General features: G+C 36.8%; 1 protein-coding gene across 3 annotated transcripts in view; it reads right to left on the reverse strand.

The window, feature by feature from the left end:
* Nucleotides 1–418: 418 nt before the first annotated feature.
* Nucleotides 419–22,165, reverse strand: part of snama (something that sticks like glue) — a 140,427-nt gene continuing 118,680 nt past the window's right edge. For 2 of the 3 annotated variants that reach the window (XM_067770818.1, XM_067770816.1), the window contains 7 exons: nucleotides 12,658–13,022; nucleotides 12,432–12,572; nucleotides 12,085–12,360; nucleotides 10,900–10,995; nucleotides 3,254–3,322; nucleotides 3,062–3,172; nucleotides 419–2,995 (listed from right to left, as the gene is read on the reverse strand). In XM_067770818.1, the coding sequence (XP_067626919.1) occupies nucleotides 562–2,995; nucleotides 3,062–3,172; nucleotides 3,254–3,322; nucleotides 10,900–10,995; nucleotides 12,085–12,360; nucleotides 12,432–12,572; nucleotides 12,658–13,022 (3,492 nt within the window). In that variant the 3' untranslated portion in view covers nucleotides 419–561. The remainder of the gene's footprint in view (nucleotides 2,996–3,061; nucleotides 3,173–3,253; nucleotides 3,323–10,899; nucleotides 10,996–12,084; nucleotides 12,361–12,431; nucleotides 12,573–12,657; nucleotides 13,023–22,165) is intronic. The other variant, XM_067770817.1, reaches the window with a different exon arrangement.

Here is a 22,165-nt window from a genome sequence, read left to right on the forward strand (position 1 = left end):
GAGTACTACTTCGGCTGACGATGACATGCGTTTGTGAGTATCTCTCCGCTGCCTTCTATGTATGTGTATTATTGATGATTGATTTGTTTATGTACATACGAGTGGCTGCTTGGTATCGGCTTAGGGATGCTAATATTCGTCACAATATTTATCGTTTGAGTGAAATTGGTTTTCGATACGTGATCGTATAACACGATACGGGCCCGGGCCCTGTACCCAAATTGAAAATTAACCCTTCAGAACATTTTTAGATTCAAATGATGAGCAATGCTGCAAATCAAATTGAGAGCTTACATATGCAGTTAAGGGAGGTATCCGGTAAGGTCAGAGTCTTATGTATTGCACGATTTTAAAGCTCCGCACATCGCTAAGGAAATGTTAACGAAAGCGAAATACAAACAAAAATAAAAAAATGAAATTCAATTGATTATTTCCAGTTTTATTTATTATAATTTATGTATGAATACATTCTTATTCATTATTACACAAAATCTAATATAACGGCTATACATTAAATATTTGCAATTACTGCGTATATAACTAAAATATGAAAGAAAAAAATTACTTTTTATTTTTCTTCTTCTTCTTAGAAGATTTATTACGTTTTTTATTCTTTGCATGCTTCTCCTTCGAACTAACAGCAGAATCAGCCGATACAGAACGTTTCGAGCGTTTTTTATCTTTCTTATACTTATGCTTCTTCTTTCTTTTACCATCATCCGTATCTGAATCCGAGCTCGTATCAATAGATCCCGATGAACTGCATGCGCTCGAGTTATGTAAATTACCTCTGCTTTCTTGTTCATTTAAAGATTTGTTCATTTCATCGTTTTCATTTTTAGCTCTTTCTTCTGACATACTTACGCGCTTCTTATGCGTATTAACATTTGAAGCATAGCTTTCCTCCCGCTCATCAAAAGACCGTTTCTTTGCTTTTTGTTTTTCTTTTGCATTGCTAGGTGATCTTTCTCTGCCTCTATAAGAAACATTAGTATGTGAACTTTCTTCATCGCCTCTGCTTCTTATATGTGTTCTACTTTTTGAGACTGTATCAATTTCGCGGCTTAAATGTCTTGGTGATTTATTACGATGATTATCTTTGCCATGATCCCTTTCACGATCACGGTTCCTGTCACCATCTTGGCTGCGAAATTTGTTACGATCACCACCACGATCGTGTTCGCGATTACGATCACGACCACGTTCACGTCCTCGTTCATGCTCACGTTCACGTTCTCGTTGACGTTCACGTTCTCGATCGCGGTCACGATCACGATTTTTTTCTCGATCTCTATCCCTACTTGGCTGCGTTGTAATTTTCTGATTAATATTCCTATCCCGTGTGTCACGATTTGGCCTATTATTATCACGGTTATCACGATTATCGCGATCTCGACCTCTAAACTTATTCCTGTTCCTTTCTTCTACACGTTGTTCATAGTTACTTCGGCCCATCGAATTACCCTTTATAAAATGCGACTTATTTGAAGTTTCACGTACAGGAGAATAATCATATTTTGTTGTAACTTTGCTTCCAAGCCTTTCTTTAACCGATTTGATTACCTTTGGCGAATGTGATGAATGATCATCTTTTATTTGTACTGAACGTTCTTGACTATTGCTTGTTGGTACAGTGATTTCAAAGTTTTTAATTTTGTCTTTTGCAACGATTCTCGGTAGATTTTCGGTGTATCTTTGATGATCATTACTATTATCGCTTTTGTCAAATGGATAAATCGCCTTTATTGCACGTGCGAATATGGCGTTCTCCGCTTTTCGTAATACTTCGCTAGTAACTTTTTCATTTACGATCTTTGTATCCTGATAATCGGTTGAATCTATATCCTCCAAATCAATTATATGACTAGTTGCACTATTATTTGGCTCATCGATTTCCCACTTTGATGGCTCTGGAACAGGTGCAATATTACGCTGCTTTTGATTTTGCGCATGTAGCTCATCGAATTCCGTTTCATAATCTAAAATATCCAATATCGAATCAACGCGTTTGAATTCTGTTCCATTAGTATTTGGATCATCAACTTTTGCGGTTTGTTCTTGAGAGTCATCTTTATCAATAATATTTACAACACCATTATCATCGTCAAGGGATAATGATAATGAAGTATTTAGGTTTGTTTTATTTTCGTCATTTATGATAACAACATTAGTGGAAATTTGAGAAATATTTAATTCAGGAGTTCTCGATATATATATATCTTTTGTTTCGTCATATTCGTCCAGTTGCTTTATATCTTCTGTTTCGGTTGAATTCTTTTGCCTTTCTCGTTCACGCTTGCTTTTTTTATCCTTTTTTAGTTTCTTTTTTTCAATTTTGTCTTTCCTTTTCTTTTTTCTTTCTTTCTCCTTTTGTTTTTTTGCGTATTTCTCATCCTTACTGGAAGTTGAGTGAACCTCTTCATCCTTGGTTGCAGTGTCATGTCTAGTTTTATTCTTTTCTGGACTCCTTCGCCGTTCAGCAGCTTCTTCCTTATCCGTTTTCGTACAAGTAGTTACATCATCTTTGGAAGTAGAGCCTTCGCTGGATTTGTGACTTTTTTCACCAGTTTTTTCCTGACTCCGTTTACTTGTTTCATAATAATTCGTTTCAGTTCGCTTATGATGATCGTCAGGTTTGTAACGTTCAGCACTTTTTCGAGAAGATGTACTTTTAGGACGCTTCGTGGTATTTTTTTCTTGTTTTTCACAACTACCAGATCTTTTCTTAGTACTTAATGTTGGACTACCGGTTCGTCCGGCTTTCTTCTCGCCAGTTTTATTAAGAGTTTTCGCATCGATTTTTTCTGAACTGCGATGGCTTTCAAATTGCCTTTTATCTTTTGTATCACTCGCAGTACGTTCTGTTCGTTGTCTGGGTTTCGCATAACTTTGTTGCATAGGAGGAGGATTGTACTCTTTGTGAAAAGCTGTTGGTGGATTTGTTTCATAACCTGGTGGTGGCGGTTCCAAAGATTCATGTTGACTCTCCTGAAATCTATATTAAATATATTTATGCAATCAATTAAAATCAACCTTTTTTAATATTAGATCAATTTATTACCTATCCCTTCTTGCTATCGGATATCTTTCGGTATCAAATGTACTTTGATGAGGATACCACTCCGTGTTGCTTTGACGCAAGAATCGCGCTCTTTCTTCGCTTGTGCTGCGTCTGCTTTCAAAAAAGGAAACATATAAACACAAAACTTTTTCTGTAATTATTGGTCCACATTTCATAAAAGTGCATTTATACCTTGTTAAAGCTGATTCTGGGTGTGAATCTTCTGCACGCATATTATGATTTTTTCCTGTGTCACGCTCCCTGAAATTAAAGTTAATTATTTAGTTTATAACGGATGTCTAATAGAGTTGGTAGATTTTGTTCTGTTGCAAGCACAAACTGGTTCATTTTAAATATAAAGATAAAGATTACATGTGTAATCGATTGCAACTGCGATTACATTTGCAGTACTTTCTACTTTTCTTAAATTACGATTACTGTAATCGTTTTTGCCTATATTGGAGGTTATGTAGCCTTGCAGATGTTTTCTTTCACCAAAATTAAAGAAGGGCATTTTTAAACACAAGCCTTCTTCTTTCAAATGGCGTTGGGTTTGCTCCAATATAATTTTTTTTGCTGAGATATCGCATTTTGAAAATTTCATGTTTCTTGGGGTGTGGCAGGGGTGGTTTCTAGGGGTTAGGGGATACGGGAGTTGATGCGTTAACAGTTAAGTTGGTTAACCCACTTGTGGTGCGAGTTATCTAGATAAATAAGACTTATTTTAAGAAAAATATGCGAGTAAACGCTGTTCCAGGGTTAAGTGGGTTAGCCTGCTTGCGGTATGATAGCGGTGGTTTCTAGAGGTTAGAGCTGTGTGTGAATTGGTACCCGAGAGTTAGATAGTGTAGGGGTGTGGCGAGTTAGCACATTTATGGTGTGAGTTAAAATTTTAAGAAAAATAAGACTCAATTCAAGAAAATTAGTAATCATCTATATCATGTCTATGTTATCTCAATCGATTTTCAGGTGTAGGAAAATTTAGAAACATGACAATTTCAAAATGCGATATCTCAGCGAAAAAAAATGATATTTGAGCAAACTCAACGCCATTTGAAAGAAGAAGACTTTTGTTTAAAGATGACATCCTTTAATTTTGGTGAAAGAAAACATCTGCAAGAGGCTACATATCCTCAAATATGGGCAAAAACGGTGTTTTTTGCACTTTTAGATTAGGATATCTCCAAAACTAGAGCTGACAGAGCAATTTTAAGGCCAGATTTCGATTCATCGTATCAAAATCCTTCGAAAATATATAGTCCGGTTTCTGGGTCTGAATGTTGGTTAAATTTTGTAGGCCTGTGTTACCGTGGTCCTAATTTTAAGAAAGTTTAAATAACGATCAATGTAATCGTTATTGCAAGCGCCTAGATTACGATTACAGTAATCGTTGTTTAAATATTTTTAAAATTAGTATTGTAGGTGACTAACTTTGCAGGTACTTGACCGACGCCGATGTTAGTTTCGGTGTTTCATGAAATATCCTTTACTTAAAAAGCTTAACTGAAGTTCAACACGCCCCTTAAATTTTCGGTTGCTGGCATAATTGACAATTCACGACGTCACTATTTTTTCCGATTTTGCTTTTCATGGCAGAAATGCTTTGAACAACTTTTTATCTGGGCGGAAACTGTTATTCCTTTTATAATATAATTCCTTGCAAAACTATTAATTATGGACTTTTAATATATTTGGATCAAGATAAAAATTATTTTCGGATTTTTATTACCTGAGGATTTAACTTTTTTTTCCGGGCTTTCATTTTTTTTAAATTCCGAGTTTAACTAGTTCAATCGGAATTAAAAAAATAAAAATACATATTTTACTTTTATATGTGGACTTTTATGAAAAAAGTTCGAAAAATAAAAAGGATGCATGATTCGACATGATATTGCTATAGGGATACCTGAGAATTCAAACATTTTCACCTAGGGCAATTTTTTGACCCGGACTTTTTCGACTCCGAAAAAAAAAAAATTATTATTTTCCGTCCCTGCTTTTTTTATATTCTCGATGTTGCGTTGCCCGGGACCTGAGCATATGAACTTCGGTGTGGTAGACGGAGAACGCTACCACCAAACCACGGCGGGCGCTAATGTATTTAACATACCCAAGAAAATAGGTGACTACGGATTATGTAATTGTATGTAATTCACCATGCAGTGGACAAATGAAGCTCAAGAACTTGGTACAACTCACTTTGGTTTGAACGACATTAGTTGAGCTTAAATGATATAATCACTGGAACGATCGGTACAGTTCTATGGCAGTTGGCAGCAGTCAACTCACGTGTACGCATAATAAGGTGCCTGGTAAACTTTTCCCCGCAGCACCCCTTAATATTTTAGTTTAATTGTATGAAATATATAACGAAAAGGAGAGGAAATAAAGGGATTAGGGAAGGACCGTAATAAGAAGGAGAATTGGAAGGAAAAGTAGTAAAGTTATAGTCTTTTCGACGATATAGAGGGACAAAGGGAAGAGAAGTCCACTTTTCAAATATACGTAGTAGGGTGGGTCGATTTATTAACCGATATAGCGCCATCAATTTTTCGATAGGATTTGGGCTCAGGAAAAAAGTTCTACTACGCATACCCAAAAAAATAATTTTCGAGCCAGCGAAATTAAATTTTTTTGACTTTTTTCTACTTTGATTTTTAAGGGTTTTCCATGACTACTAAAAAATTTGCATTTGATTGTAAAATTTTCATGTTCGGTCGGACAGGGTATGCATATGAACATTTTTTTGTAGGTCATGAAAAAAACCTTAAAAATCAAATTCGAAAAAAAATCAAAAAAATTATATTTCGCAGACTCGAAAATTATTTTTTTGGGTATGCGTTGTGGAACTTTTTTTCCTGAGCCCAAATCCTATCGAAAAATCGATGGCCCGATATCGGTTAACTTTCGTCCATACAAATCGACCCACCCTAATACATAGGACAGGTCAACGTCTGCCGGGTACGCTGGTTGCTTATAAGATTGTGTAGCTCATTTTCAAGGAAAAATTTACTAATTTCATACATAGTTTTTGAATATAATGTATTTATTTCATAAATTTAATAATTTGTTTTCATCAGACTTAAAGTAAAATTTTATGAGGTGCGCGTGGAAAAAAGCTGGACACCCAGTACATATGTCTGTAAGTGATACCAAGTAAAAAGGATTAGCTGTTAAAAATCTTCCACAAAAAAACAAAATCAACAGAGCCACCCTATTGCTCCGAAATTGGTGCATATACAGCAGTGTTCCAAGAAATAGATCCATGCACTATCAAAATAGTATAAATAAAAAAACTAAAGAACCTATGAATTCAACATTTTTTTACTAATAGATACAGAGGTATATTTGAAGGTTTCACATTGATACAGCAATTCAATTCATAAAGTCAACACCATTGCGGCAAAAAATTAAAATTTGTTGCAGTCTCCTACTAAACGGGTGACTTAAAATACGAGCCATTAGATATTTCTTACATCTTAAGTTATTGCTTAAAATTTCACTAAGCTATGAACAGAAATTGATCCTTGGCACTGGATTTGAATGCAATACTTTGCCGGGTGTCCATTATAATTGCTCACTGCCTAGCCATAACCAATCCCCAAGTTGCTGACGGGGATTGACAGGAATGTATCCTTAGTCGCACCTTAAGCATATTTTTTGTTGCTTGAAAATCTGACTGGAATGAATGAAATTAATAACTACACATCCATTTTCTATAATATTAAGGTCTGACGACTGTTTGATTTTTTATCAGAACGAGTCTTTTGCTTGTTTTCGTCGTTGGATCTTGATTTTCGGCTAGTTATCTTGCTGAGGCACTCATAGAAGTATCGTGGTAAACTCTGAGTATCACATCATGGTTTCACTTATAATCTTGTTCTGTTATAGAGTATTCCTAAATCATTACGGTCCTATCGCTATATTTTGCTTGTTTAAAACGGTTCTAAAGAGATAGTTCGGTATTCAAGGATCTTCGCCTAATCAGATAAGGACTTTTCACTTTATTACTGATCAGTAAGCTAAATTCAAAAATGTAACCTTTTACTCACATATACCATGTTCCCATATACCTTGAGATTATGCCGGATGCTCTACAGTGCCATAGAATACTGAATTTAGCCATACTATGATTTTCGAAATTTAATACACCGCTTCGCTGGACATCCCAGCAGGATAATAGTTCACATAATATCTCCTAGAAGAATTAGGCTGGCCCTTACAGCTGTTGAACGGTAATACTATAAAAACTTTAATAGTAGAGGATAAAGTGGTTCTCACATACAGGTATCCAACCAATTAATAGTAGCTTGGAAGCCCAGAAATGGACGCAGCTCTGCTAAATCCCACCGAAAACTAGTCGATTGGAGGTCCAGGCATTGCTCAGAAGCTTGCGTAACAATAGAAGTCGAACATACATTGAGCTAAAATTAATTTTATTTCATGCATTATGATTGACCTTTTCATAAAAACTCAAAGACTCATGTCGTAGGATACGACTTAATTAAGAACTTTGACCTGCCTCTATTTCATGAATTGTGGATTCTCAGGATTACGGTTTAAGCTTTGTGTACCCAGTTAACGTAACCATGCTTAAACCATAAATTATAAAAATAAAAAAATATTTGCTGAGATTTTTAATTTAAGTGATTTTGAAAGTGTCTGACTCTATTTCATAGAGCATCCCTGTAAATATCAGGAGCACAGCGTTGTTGTTGCATTTGCATGTTAAATTTGTATTGGGATCTCGATCAATTTTCATGGGACCTCAGTTAAGATCTTTTGTTTCAACCGTCTATGTATCTTTCTCTTTCGCGCATTCTTAGTTTTGACGCTTTACATTGAAAGCAGCAAAAATTTGTCATCATATGACTCGACGAACGTCTGCATAACATTACATCTCTAAAGGTTTTTATTGCACAGAACCTAAATCTGAAGTCAGATTTTCAAATTGGTTAAGAACTTCGGGATTTTGGCGTCTAAAACTGCGAAAAACGACACAGGCCGACGGAAATGGAAAAAAATGTTGTAATCAGAAACAGGTTTCGACATGTTGAATCCAAATGTGGAGTCAAAACAGTTCAAGTTTATGAGATATTCGAATCTAATAGTGTAAAATCACTTCCACACATTTTTTTAAGATCGTTATTCTACTGAAAGTATAACTATTACTCTTCAAAATCAACTTTGAGTTTTTAGATAATCTTTTTTGCATTTGAGAAATCATCGCCGGATCAGATCCCGAAAATCCCGACAGGCATGAAAATTGTCATCCTTAGTAAATACTTATGTACATATATAATATGGGGTTATATTATTTGACTTTTTCAAAACCGGTTTTTTGAAAACAAGTCCAAAAAACTCCTATTTTTTTGCTTCAGAAACTAACTAACTTTTACTCAGAATATCAAATCTAACCAAATGCTAACTTTTATGAATGATACCCAATATATGGTGTATTTCCATTTTGACCATATTTAGTGGTCGATATGTGAGTCTAGGTAGCCGTAAAATGAGTGTACGAGTGGGTGAGAGAGAGAGAGAGAGAGAGAAAGAAGTAGTGGTAGAGCTTGGGATACACAGATAGATGAGGAGGCAAAGAAGAAATAAAAGAGGTAATAACGGCGGTAGTGGTAAGAATAGTGAGGAAGTATAGCAGAAGGTGGAATCCGAAATAGAAGTGGATTTGTTTTGTAATGAAAATTTAAGTAACTTCCCGATAAGCTACAGGCTTGAAACTTGGAATATAGGTCAGGACCCGATAACAATGCAATAATAAGAAAAAAAACTCCGATAGGTGGCACATGGATCGAAATATTTCAAAAAATCGTATTTGTGGTCCGATTTGGCTCATATTTGGAACACATAATACATACATGAATAGAAAGCGACATATGAAAAAGTCGCTGCTAGGTGGCGCAGGTATCGAGATAGTCAATAAAATCGTATTTGTGCTCCGATTAGGCTCATATTTGGAACACATAATACATACATGAATACAAAGCGACATATGAAAAAATCTCCGCCAGGTGGCGCAAGGATCGAAATATTAAAAGAAATCGTATTTGTCGTTCGATGTGGCTCATATTTGGAAAAAATAGTACATACAGTCCGGTAGAAGTGACATCAAAATATTTTGTAGTTCGAGGAGGGACAAGCACACGTGGCGCAGAGTCTTGTAGTCTTTGGAAGGATTATGTATTGTGGACTTAGATTGTAACAAATTGTCAGGAAAGAGCCCTTGTATTAATGAGTCACTAAATGAACTAAACAGAATGAGAAATAATAGGCAATTAAATAAAGACTAAAAACTTGAAAATAAAATAATTTAAAAAAATGTTTAAGTTAAACGGTTTTATTGAAAACAATACTTACATTAAGTAATAACACTGTGCAACAGCCGGCTGGGTATTGGACCAAACCCACTTTTTTGTAGAGATTGAGGCTTAAGTAGACAAACGGAGATAGTACGTTTTTCGAAGTTAGCTTCCAAAAAATAGATATCGGTTTTCAAGGTTCAAAATTCTACATTTCGAAATTTAATATTTTGTTAACGCGTTCAGCAAATTAAAAAAGTAAAAACGTGGTCGTGGTCCGCCTTTTTCTTTTATTTGAATGGCTGAATTCGTTTTCCCAAAAATTACAGTACGAGAAAGTCCATTGGAGAGTATGTGCAGACATGAAAGTAGTAGCCACTATCATGGGACTATCTGACTTTTCAGCGCGTATAATAGCTGTTATACTAAATTTCTCAAAAAATAATTCAGCCCTTCAAATAAGGGAAAATAGCGGACCACGACAACATTTTTACTTTTTTAATTTGCTGAATGCGTTAACAAAAAAAAATTAATTTCGAAATGTAGAATTTCGAACTTCGAAAGTCGATATCTATTGTTTAGAGGCTAACTTTGAAAAACGGAGCGAGTACTTTGTCTACTTAAGCCTCAATATCTACAAAAAGGTGGGTTTGGTCCAATACACAGAAAAAAAGTTGATTTTGTCGCATAGTGTTATAATAATAAAAGGTAGAAAATAATTGGGTAGGTTCTAGGTACTAGTCATCACAATCAGTGCGCTGATCAGACAATAAAATAAAAGCGTTGGACGTGTCAAATTTCTATTGATAGTCATAAGTGCGACCAACTGAACCTTAATCAGGTTGTGCTACGCCCCACATTTTCGGAAATTTCACGCGCCCCAACGCTTTTATTTATTTGTCTGATCAACGCCATAATTGATGAGGAGTGTGATGACTAGTACCTAGGACCTACCCAATTATTTTCTAGCTTTTAGTATTATTATTACTTAATGTAAGTATTGTTTTCAATAAAACCGTTTAACTTAAAAATTGTTTTTTCTTATTTTTTTGAAAGTGGCATAAGTCCATTTCTTTTTTTTTCATTTTTTTAGCACTAATTTTGGTAGGTGCGGTAACTTTTGTACTAAAATTGGGATCACAAGCATGAAAAAGAACGCATAGTCTTGTGAAAATTTAAATCGGTTTACTTCGCGCATCCTAATCCAGGCTATTTTTATAACAATAGAACGTATACCCACATACATAAATGTCAAAGTAAGGAAAATATTTTTTTTAATTATGTCATATCTGAACAGGGATTTAATCAGGAGTTTGCTTGACGGGGTTTGACTCTGTCTGGATGATGAAGGCTCGGGATTTGGTCGTATGTGGGTGAGATTTAGGTCTAATTGTCATATCATTCCGGGATTGTATAAGTCAGGATTATGTTATATGCCCATAAACGAATAGGACATGACAGGGTTGAGAAACCCCCTCAATCACCCTGGTATATCTAATATATTTGAACTATTTTACATACTTTTCTTGAAAATTGTGAGTACGGCTACGAGATCGCATATTAAATGGTGGTGATCTTGAGCGGTTCTTCATTGGGGACTTAGACCAAGATCTCGATCTGTTTTAAAGATATTAACATGAAAATACGTTAATATTAAACATGCATACATACATGTATACATACATATGTACATGTATATGTTCATTAGGTTGTCCCTTTTATATCAAATCAGCTATTTATTTCAGCATCACCCCTTCAAACGATAACAGCAAGGTTATAAATATCACATCTCAATTTTGGTACCGATTGGATATGGTTCAAATGGTGTCGCACCAGTGTCTAATTTAAGACTTCTCTATGGAGACTCAACAAATTTAAATAAAATTTTTTGTTTTCTAATACACAAAACGGATAATATTATAGTAGGCATTATCATATATAAGTATTGGTTCCAATTGAAAACGGTTAAGGGGTCTCGCACAATGGTTTAAGTTCATATCATCTTATATATTATTTCTAATTGCTGTTTTTATGTACGGGTCCCTTTTTCGCTCTTATTTGGCATCCAAATCTATAAATAAAGTTTTGGTTGTAAAGATGGAGATTCGTGTTATTAGCGAGCTTTACGCAATTATGATCGTAGTATTTTTGTTTAGCTATATTTTATTAAAATAATTTGTTAAAAATAAACGATTTTGAGCACACAAAGAAATCTATTTGTACTATTGCACAATTGCGAATATTTGCACTGCATTACCGGCAGTTGCTACCATATGCCAGATGGCAGCGCAAGCTGTAAGTTTTAATTGGTTGATAGAACAGCTGATTTCTGTTGATATTTGATAAAAGATTTTTATATTGGTTGCGCAAGATGCGCACAGGTCCGGCTCGTTTCAATATATTGAGTTTTTATAGGGTAATCTGAACTTTAACCCCTAAGCAAAATGCCTTACGGGCTTCCAATCGGGATCAAAACTTATATATTTTAATATTATGGATTTTGGGTATTAGAAATATAGAGAAATCTTAAATTTGATGCTGGCGCGAAAAATCTTTAACGCTCTATAATCGGAACCAAAATGTAGGTATATGTTACATTATTGAATTTGGTATTGTCGTTTAAAGGGGTCACATTGAAAGAAATCGTTTATTTAATATAAAAGGACCACCCTAATATCCATACATGTAAATAAAATTATTAATTACCTTGAACCTTTATCACTAAACGAATTAGAACGCCTTCGTCTAACTGGTTTATTGCGATCAAATCCATTGTCGCGCTTACGATCAATGTTGTGTGGTCGAAACTTATCCTTAACCTCATGAGGGTTTTTGCGATATGGTGACACATGAACACGTCCACGATGTTGCCTCTCATTCGACCAAGATCGACGACGTTCCATAGAGCGGCGGCGCTCTTCCCTTCGACGTTCCTTTTCCTTCATAAGTCGGTTGAATGTTTCCAACGGATCTTCAATTATTCTAAATTACAAATTTATGTTCATAAATAGCATTTCTATTGTCATTGTATTTTTTTATTGTCCCTTAATTACCCTGTCCCAACTTTAGCGGCCACGCCCTGATACACTGAAGCAAGATTACTATTCCCATGACGCATTTCAGCAGGCGGACATCTGATTGGTGGAAAGCCTGGTGGCGCATTATGAAACATCGGTCTTACAGGATGTTGATAACTTTTCATACAAAAAAAAAATTAAAAAGAAAAGAATAAATGTCCAGCGGCTTTTGTTTATACGTATCAAAATTATCAAAACCTACCCAACATTAAGTCTTGGACCCATTGGATTATAAATGCCGAAAGGCATCATCGGTTGTCCTTGCACAGATGGATCTTGTGGCATGTTATGCGGTACGTTCATTTGCTGATAAGAGTGCATCCTATTTGGTGGACCGGAATAAACATCCAATAAATGATTTGGCCTAGATGGACGTACATGAACTTTATTTGGTCCATAATGCATTTGAGCATTCATCGGCTGATTATGCTGTTTCTTATAAAACACATTGCCATTTGAATCTTCCTTGGGATAATCTCTTTCGGGTGTGTAATCACGATCGCAATCATTACTTTGAGCATCAGAGCCATGTTGGCTATCTTTCTTCTGTGTATCTGTTGGCGATACCTAGAAACAAATATTCGTTTGATATTATATACTTATATACATACATACATACATATATACACGAATATATATAATTATTATGATTATAATTTCAAATACCGTTATATTTTTTCAACATTTACGAGTTTTATGAATGCGTCAAACCACTTTCGAGATAGTGCAGTGTTAACATATTTCGGAGTAATACCAAAACTAATTTTGGTGGTCTTCAAAACGTAGCAGTGGTGGAGGCGCCATCCGCCTCTCACATTAAAAATCCTGGGCCAAGTCCCGGCCGAAGCAACTTAAGCCTTTTTATTTTTGCTAACGGTATGAGGGAATCCGCAATGTTAATGTAAGGTGTAGATGTAAGGTTAAGTGTTATTCTATATGGAAATATACATATTAGCCGTGTTTTTTAACACGCGTATATCCGTTTACGCTTAAACTTTATATGGATTGCTAAGCGACAAACTTTAAATACACCTCTGAAATTGCTGCGCATAAATTTTGTCCTACTAAATTTCAATACGCATTATACTCAGATGTAACTGAAATATGTGTCTTTGTTTCACCCTCTACACTAATTCTATGTATTCTATGTGTGTCCATAATTCATCGCAACTGATTCAGCTATATGTTATACCCTATGGCCATCAGAGCGTTGTGTCTCCGCTTTTCGGTACACCCTGTTGCTGTAGCTAGTAGTTTAACCACAGTCGCTAGATGGGTCTCCTAAACATTATCTAAGCGAGGATAGGCGTTTTTTTCACGCGCAAACGAAACGTATACGCGTGTAAAAAAAAAACACGGCTATTGTTGCGAATATTAGCATCACTAAGGTGATACTAAGTAAATAAAGGCACACCAACAATAAAGCAAGCTGCCACTCTAAACAAATCAATCATCATTTATACACATACATACAAGGCAACGAAGAGATACTCACAAACACATGTAATCATCAGCCGAAGTAGTACAAACGCATATGGCTACAAACTACAAATATACATGTACATATATGGCTAGTAACCAAGCATGAAGTTAGCGAAATTACTAAACCTTAGGAGAAATGGGTGAACGAGGAAACCGAGAGTATAAAAACAGCGCAAGCTGAGGCCGGACTAATCAGTTTGATTTAAGCACGCTATTGGTTGTGAAGTATAAGTGTTATTGTGAAGCACTCTCAAAGTAGTCTAATAAAGACCATTTTGCATTACTGAATATTGGAAGTTATTTATTCAAAAGTTTAGCGATTCGAACGTTAGCAGAAGGTTTGTAAAAAGCGGAATTTCCCAAAATTCGTTACAATATGTAGAATCTAAATGCAGGCGTAGTGTGTGGCATTAATACATACATACATATACCAATACAATTGTATTGCAATGAGTACTGGAGAATGTATAAGGGTGAATATTGGTATGATGGGTGGAATAATAGAGAATGTAAGAGAAATGGTCACTACACTACACCGTAATGAGGGAAAAATGTACGTGGAAAGGTGATATGAGGGAAATCATACAGCAACTCATGGCAAAAATATCACCTGCATATAAATTCAAGTGATATACATGTCCGCGATGAGATATATACACTAGACTGGGTCGATTTATTAACCGATATCGCGCCACCGACTTTTCGATGGGATTTGCGCTCAGGAAAAAAAGTTGCGCTGCGCATACCAAAAAAAAAATAATTTTCGAGCCTGCAAAAAAAAAATGGCGAAAGGGTAAATTTTTCGACCAAAACACTCCCCAAAACCCAAAAAATATTTTTTTTTGTTTTCAAAAAACTGTTATCGCCAACGTTTTTACGTTTGGGTATGCGTAGTGGACCCTTTTTTTCCTGAGCCCAAATCCTATCGAAAAATCGATGGCGCCATATCGGTTAACTTTTTTCCATACAAACCGACCCAAGTTAATATACACCGCTGTTGGAAATTAAGAGCCAGAAAGTGTTTACAAGAACAAAGCATCTGGTTAGATATTCAGGTTTAAGTGGAAGTTTGTTTCTTCGTAGGATTTTGTTGATTATGAAATCTTTGTAAATTACTTGGTAAGATTTACATAAATTATAAAAGTGCAATCAAAGAAAAAATAATAATTAAAATAAAATTAACTTAAATAAAAATTTAAAAATCAAATAAAATTTAATAAAATAAAATATAGCAAATTTAAATACACTAAAATAAAATAAAACAAAATAGAATAAAATAAAAAAGGAATTACGATAAAATAAAATACATTAATAAAAATAAAATAAATAAAACAAAATTAAGTGAAATTAAAAATGAATTGGAATAAACTAAAGCTAAATTAATTAAAAAAAAAAATTTAATAAAACAATATTTTGACGAATATTACCATCACTAAGTGATACTCACATCACTAAGCGGTTATTAAATAAAGGCACAACAACAATAAAGCAAGCTGCTACTCTTGTGTACATAAACAAATCAATCATAATTTGCGCACATATGTACATACAAGGCGACGGAGAGATACTCACACACATATGAAGTCATCAGCCGAAGTGTTACTCACCCATACACCCGCTTATGCAGAAACATTATAAACTACAAACATATATTAGCTCCATCACCAAGCAGGAGATACAGTAGTTCTAGAAAACAAAACGTCTGGACTTTAGTAGAAATATGCGAATGAAGCAACGGAGAGTATAAAAGCAGCGCAAGCTGAGTAGTCAGTAATCAGTTTGATTTAAGCACGCTATTAGTTGTGAAGTATAAGTGTTATTGTGAAGTAATCGCAAAGTAGTCTAATAAAGCCCATTTTGCATTATTGACTTTTGGAGTTATGTATTCAACAGTTTAGCGATTCGAACGTTAGCAGAAGGTTTGAAATAAGCGGAATTTCCCTAAATTCGTTACAATATACAATAAAACAAGATAAAACATGTAAGGACGGGAATGTCTTCGGCTGTGCCGAAGACTTCATACCTTTCATGAATCAGTTCAATAATCTTATCCCGTTTCGTAATCTCCAAATAATCGGATGTATAAGATAAGAAATATATAGTGAGCAGATGTACATACTTAAACGATTTTTAAGATAAATATAAAATAAAAAATGGCAAACCCCCCCCCCCCCCCCCCCTATCCGAACGATCGGTTGTATGGGATATAACTATATATAGCTCCGATCAAAGTGATTTTTTCAGGATATCTTCTATGATATATTAGAATATATATCACCGAGTTTCACGTTTATACTTTCTAAATTGCGGCAGGAATGACCAAAATCGTCTTATCTGAACGATCGGCTGTATGGGAGATATATGTTATAGTGGTCCGATCCTACCGGATATATATATAATACAAAAATACATCCTTGTGCCGAATTTCATTGAGATATCTCAAAATTTGAGGGACTAGTTTGCGTTCAAACAGACAGACGGATGGACGGACAGACGGCCATGGCTATATCAATTCAGTTCGTCGCCCTGATCAATTCGGTATACTTAATGGTGAGTCTATCTTCTATATTTCTCAACGTTACAAACATCGGACCAAAGTTAATATACCATTTCATGTTCATGAAAGGTATAAAAAATCAAATCAAATTAAATTCAATTAACTAAAGTGATCTTAAATCGATGAGTTATACGTTTGTTATCGACAAGTTTTTTATTTATTGTCGAATAGTTATCGATATGCTAAACGATCGCGGGTTCGAATCGAGCTCGAGGCCTGATATTAATTATTTTATTATTATGATAAATTTTTAAATTAGAATAGAAGGAAAAAAATTTAAAACCAATGCCAAAGCTCGTTGTATAGACCCATTTCGGGAACTACTAAATTCCTTCATCGGCCACGTTTAGGCGCCGCTGCTATAACCATTCAGCTATCACAGCGGTTGTTTGTTTGTCTTCATTATTTCTACTTCTATCCTTGTTTCTTGCCAATTGATTTTCACAGCGCTGCGACATCTGTTGCAGAAACGATGTGAAAATTGGACTTGTTTCATGGCAATGAAATATGCTATACATATATGTTGCTGTTTTTTATGGGGTTTTTTGCTAATTTCTTATGGGAGTGTTATCGAAAAGTTATCAATTTGATATTAGAAAGTTATCGATTACTTACCAAAGGTTTTCACTATGTTGAAAAAGGATATCAATTCTTTTTCGGAAACTTTTAGATTTATTATCGAATGTTACCACTTTGTTATCGGCGTGTTATCAATTTTGTTATAAAAAATTTATCGATTTGTTATATAGTTATCGATTTCTTATCGGAGTGTTATCAGTTTGTTATCGGCATATTATCGATTTGCAAACGACCACTCATTGGTTTGTTATTAAACAATACCTGTAAAACTTCAATATAAAATGTTGTTGTTGTATTAACGATAAAGACATACCCCGAAGGCTTTGGGGAGTGTTATCGATGTTGATTCTTTTGCCGGATATAGATCCGGTACGTTCCGGTAACAAAGCATCATTAAGGTACTAGCCGACCATCTCGGGAACGATTTATATAAAACAGGATTCGCCACGGGTAGGTGAGGTTGAAAATTGGGTTGGAGAAGCTATATATTGCGGTGGCAACCCCTTGAGAGGGTTGCGCTACACAACCACTTGAATCAATTTGGTATTTTAGTCACCTCTTACGACAGGTATACCTACCGCGGGTATATTCTAATCCCCCCAACCCGTTGGGGGGTTAAATATATAAAATCGAATGTTATTTGTAACACTTCGATAACAAGCCGATAAGAAATCAATAAGACGATGACAAGCTGGTAACAAATCGATAGCAAGCTGATAACAAATAGAAACCACCGATAAAAACACGCTATCAATAATAAACCGATAATAAAACAATAAAATGTCGATATGGGGTGTTACCAAGAAAAAGTCGACCAAGCTCTTCCCAAAAAGCTTGAAACTTTCTGTTACAGTTCTCTTTGTTGTAGTTTAACGTCAACCCCTGATCGAGCTCTAGTAACTTAAAAACATTAGTTTCCAAGACGTACACCTGTATGTTAGCACACCGAGCTTCACGAGTTTGTTAAATGCATTGGAAGACGCTGCAGTGATCGTCCAACTTAAAGTTGCGGCTTCCATTAAGCTCTTTACAAACGACCCCCCCCCCCCCCCCCCCAACCTTTCCGTCCAACTCCGACCCATCCGTGAACAACTTAACTGGACCCCTGCCCCAGATGAGTCCCCGTCACCAATCCTCTCTCGGGGGGAATGACTGGGGTGAATGTGCACAGGGAGTAGTTATCGGTACATAATAGCCCGTCTTGTTAGGGATAAAGTTGAACCTGGCAAGAAGGCTGCAGCGCCCGAAAGCCCATATCACGATGCCTGACCAACGGTCGGGGCGCGGCAGCCTTTCGCGCAATGTCTACTATGGATGGAAAGTCTCTCACAAATTATTCGCAGGATTCCATCACACCTGTGCGATTTTTCGAAATATCTTGATAATTGCGCCACCTAGCGAAACTTTTTGTTAAATGTGTTAAACTGTCATTGAACTCTGAATCACAGGTCCCAAGCTCACCGGAAAGTTCGTTGAAAACAGATCTCAAAATTCCAAATATCGTATGAAATTTTTTAATTATTTCTATCAGAGCGCCGCCTAGCGGAACTCCTTTTCATTTATTTGCATTGCTCTGGTCCTCTAAACTAGTGTAAATTTTCAAGTTTCTAGCTCAAAGGGAAGTTTCTTAAAACTTGATCGCAATATAGTACGAAACTTCTTAATATACCTATCGAAATTCTTTCCTTCATTTAATGCATGCATTTACGTATGAGGTATTGAGATTGAAGCTCATTGGGAAGCCTGTCAAATATATCGACCCACGCGCCACCTAGCGAAGATTTTTCCCATTGTTACTGTGACCTGAAGTATGTGTAAGTTTTCAAGTTTCTAGCTTAATGGGAAGCTACTTAAAAATCTATTTTTATCTTTTATTTTGTATTTTAATAGGGAACTGAGCTATGTTTAAAGTTCCAAGTCTCTAGCACAGTGGAGTAGTGAGGTTTTCTTGCGCCCGGGGCAAAAATATATTTTTGGCGAAATTTCATATTCTGCGGAAAGACCAACGTCTCTAGCCGATGCTCCGGGCATTTTGCGGCGCTTTCTTACACATTTTACTATATCAATATCCCATTTTTCACAAAGAGACTTCGCTTTTCTATTGCTTCTTCACAGAGAGTGTCTCGAATTTTGGATAGTTCAGTCGCTAATGATTTAAGATCATGATACTGTAAGGAATTTTGAAATTCCGATTATTCCAAACCTTCTGCTAACGTTCGAATCGCTAAACTGTTAAATAAATAACTCCAATATTCAATAATGCAAAATGGTCTTTACTTTACTACTTTGAAAGTACTTCACAATAACACTTATACTTCACAACCAATAGTGTGCTTAAATCAAAACTGATTACTGACTACTCAGCTTGCGCTGCTTTTATACTCTCCGCCGCTTCATTCGCATACCCCTACTAAGTTCTAGTAATTTCTCGAACTTCATGCTTGGTTACCAGCCATATACAAGTATACTTGTAGTTTGTAACCATATGCGTGTGCATATGTGAGTACTATTTCCGCTGATGACTGCATGTGTTTGTGCGTATGTATCTCTCCGTTGCCTTGCACATATGTGGGTAAATGATGATTGATTTGATGTTCACAAGATGGCAGCTTGCTTTATTGTTGTTGTGCCTTTATTTAATAACCTTAGGGATGTGAGTATAAATTAGTGATGTTAATATTCGTCACAATACGCTTCTCTAAAATTCATCCCCGGATTTTGTAATCTGAGCTGCACACAATCAATCCTCCTTAAGATTTCATACCGGAAATGAACTGATGTTATGAAACTAAAATTTAATATATTTTGCAACAAAATTGTAGGTTCGTTTCTGGTGTTACTTGTGGTGTTAGTGTCCTCTGCTAATTGTTCTAAGTATTCCACTACATTCTCTAGCCCATCGACGATAACGCTAACTGCTTGTATTTTGGCGCTCCATCGTGCTTCAGATTCACGTTTGACAGTTTTCGTTAAAGCATTTTTAAATAATTCCCATCGTAACGTTGAACGCGAGAAAAAGAGATACATATATGCTTTCAATTATTCCACAACCTGTCGCAAGTGTTCCGGATATATGCATGCATTTTTAGTACGGAAAATTTTTTCCAGAAATCAGGTATAATAAAAATACAAATTATGCAGGAAGTTCTGCTTTGCGGACCATTTGGCGCCCCCTATGAGTGGCGACCGGTGCAAGATGCACCTTGCCCTCCCCCTCACTACGGCACTCTAGCATTCCGGGAAGTTGGTTAAAACATCACGATCCCTGCGTCATCTAGCGAAGTTTTTTGCCTCATGTTAAACTGTCATCGTGTTCTGAAGTATGTTCTTAGTCTCAAGACCTAGAGTACACGCGAAGTTACTAAAAAATCTATTGCAATATTCCCCAACGGTGTACTCAAATTCGCGGAAAAGCGCGAAAGGAAGTCAAAAAGATTTGCCATGAAGCTTCGGTAAAGTATATATGGGGGCTAAGATACTTGGCTTGGATATCATAAGTGGTTTCAGGCTCTGGATCAGGGACTGATATCAGTCTTAGACCGGCCATAGTGACGAATGTCACGCGTGATTAGTTATCACGTCCTGCACGAGGTGCCCCTGCTTCTACTGATAATGGCGGATCTAGAGAGGACAACTCGATAAAACCCGCACCCCTTGAGTCATTGTGCCGAGCTCAGGGGAGGGAGAATCAAGATCGGTACACAACGGTGACGAACTGGACTGTTTAAGGACTTTGATTTCACTTTACATTTTGACTTGATGACATTGGGCTGGTAGGTGCGGTATTCTGCCACTTTAGTAGGTCGGGGTGAAACCCTACCAAAATGGCTGGTAGGCTAATGCTGCACCTGCCCACGTCCCGTTAAAACCGTGGCGGGCCTCAAGGTACGTTCCGGCTCCGTCGCCGTTAAGTTGGTGGTGTAGGTGCGGTTGAAGATTTTCCCGCTTCGCGTCCGGTCTGGCTCTGAACGCATTACTCATAAGGTAATGCGTCAACCCTCGCGTGGCCTCCCTGCGTAGCATAGATAACCACGAGATCGTTAAAGGGCGACTACACAATCGGCTCCGGATAGCGGCCTTGAGGGGGGACTTTTTTAGAATGGACAATACTAATACGAATCCGCCAAGGATGGGGTGCGGAAGAAGAGCGCTTTTGATGGAAATCCGTCAAATCAATCTTCAGCACTCTAAGGCGGCTTCCGCAAATTTGTTGCTCTGCCTTGAAAAAGGCGGAGTGGATATAGTCCTTGTCCAGGAGCCGTGGCTGAGTAGTAACGGCAGTAAGATTTCTGGATTAAGGACTGGAAAATTCAACACCTTGGTGCATGCGGAGGCAAGTAGGCCTAGATCCTGTGTGCTTGTTAAAAAAGAGATTAAAGCTTTTATTCTCTCTAATTTCAGCAATGCTGACGTAACCACGGTCTGCCTCGAGCGAGGAAGTAATGAAATGTGGGTGGTCTCAGCGTACATGCCCCACGGGGACGTAGTGGGACCACCACCTGCGATACTGGGTGAAATCACCGCTGAAGCAAGGCGGAGAGGTGTTGGCGTGATCATCGGTGCCGATGCAAATGCCCATCATAGCATTTGGGGAAGCTCGGATACCAACACTAGAGGTGAGTCTTTATTTACTTTTATTGTAGATGAGGGACTTTGTATATGCAATAGGGGGAATGACCCGACTTTTATTACTGCGTTAAGGGAGGAGGTCCTGGACCTCACCCTGGTTAGTAGAGAACTGGAAGGTCGGATATCTGGATGGAGGGTTCTCAACGAGCACTCCTTCTCTGATCACCGATATATTCAGTTCTCAGTGAACGAAGAACGTCCCGGTAAAATATCTTTTAGGAACCCTAAAAGTACTAACTGGGACTTGTATTGTAGGAAGCTGGGAGAGCTACTGCCTGCGGTGCCTATCATTAGTTCGGGCCTGTCCGAATCTGAGATAGACGTTCTGGTGGAAAACTTCACCTCGGCAAGCAATAGCGCCTTTCAGCTGTCCTGCCCATTGAAAACTTACAGGGGGAAGGGCAAGCCGCCCTGGTGGTCGGATTCTCTTGACGACCTAAGAGCGTCCAGTCGGCGGCTCTTC

The sequence above is a fragment of the Eurosta solidaginis genome, chromosome 3 (assembly GCF_040869045.1).
Source record: "Eurosta solidaginis isolate ZX-2024a chromosome 3, ASM4086904v1, whole genome shotgun sequence".
Taxonomy (NCBI): domain Eukaryota; kingdom Metazoa; phylum Arthropoda; class Insecta; order Diptera; family Tephritidae; genus Eurosta; species Eurosta solidaginis.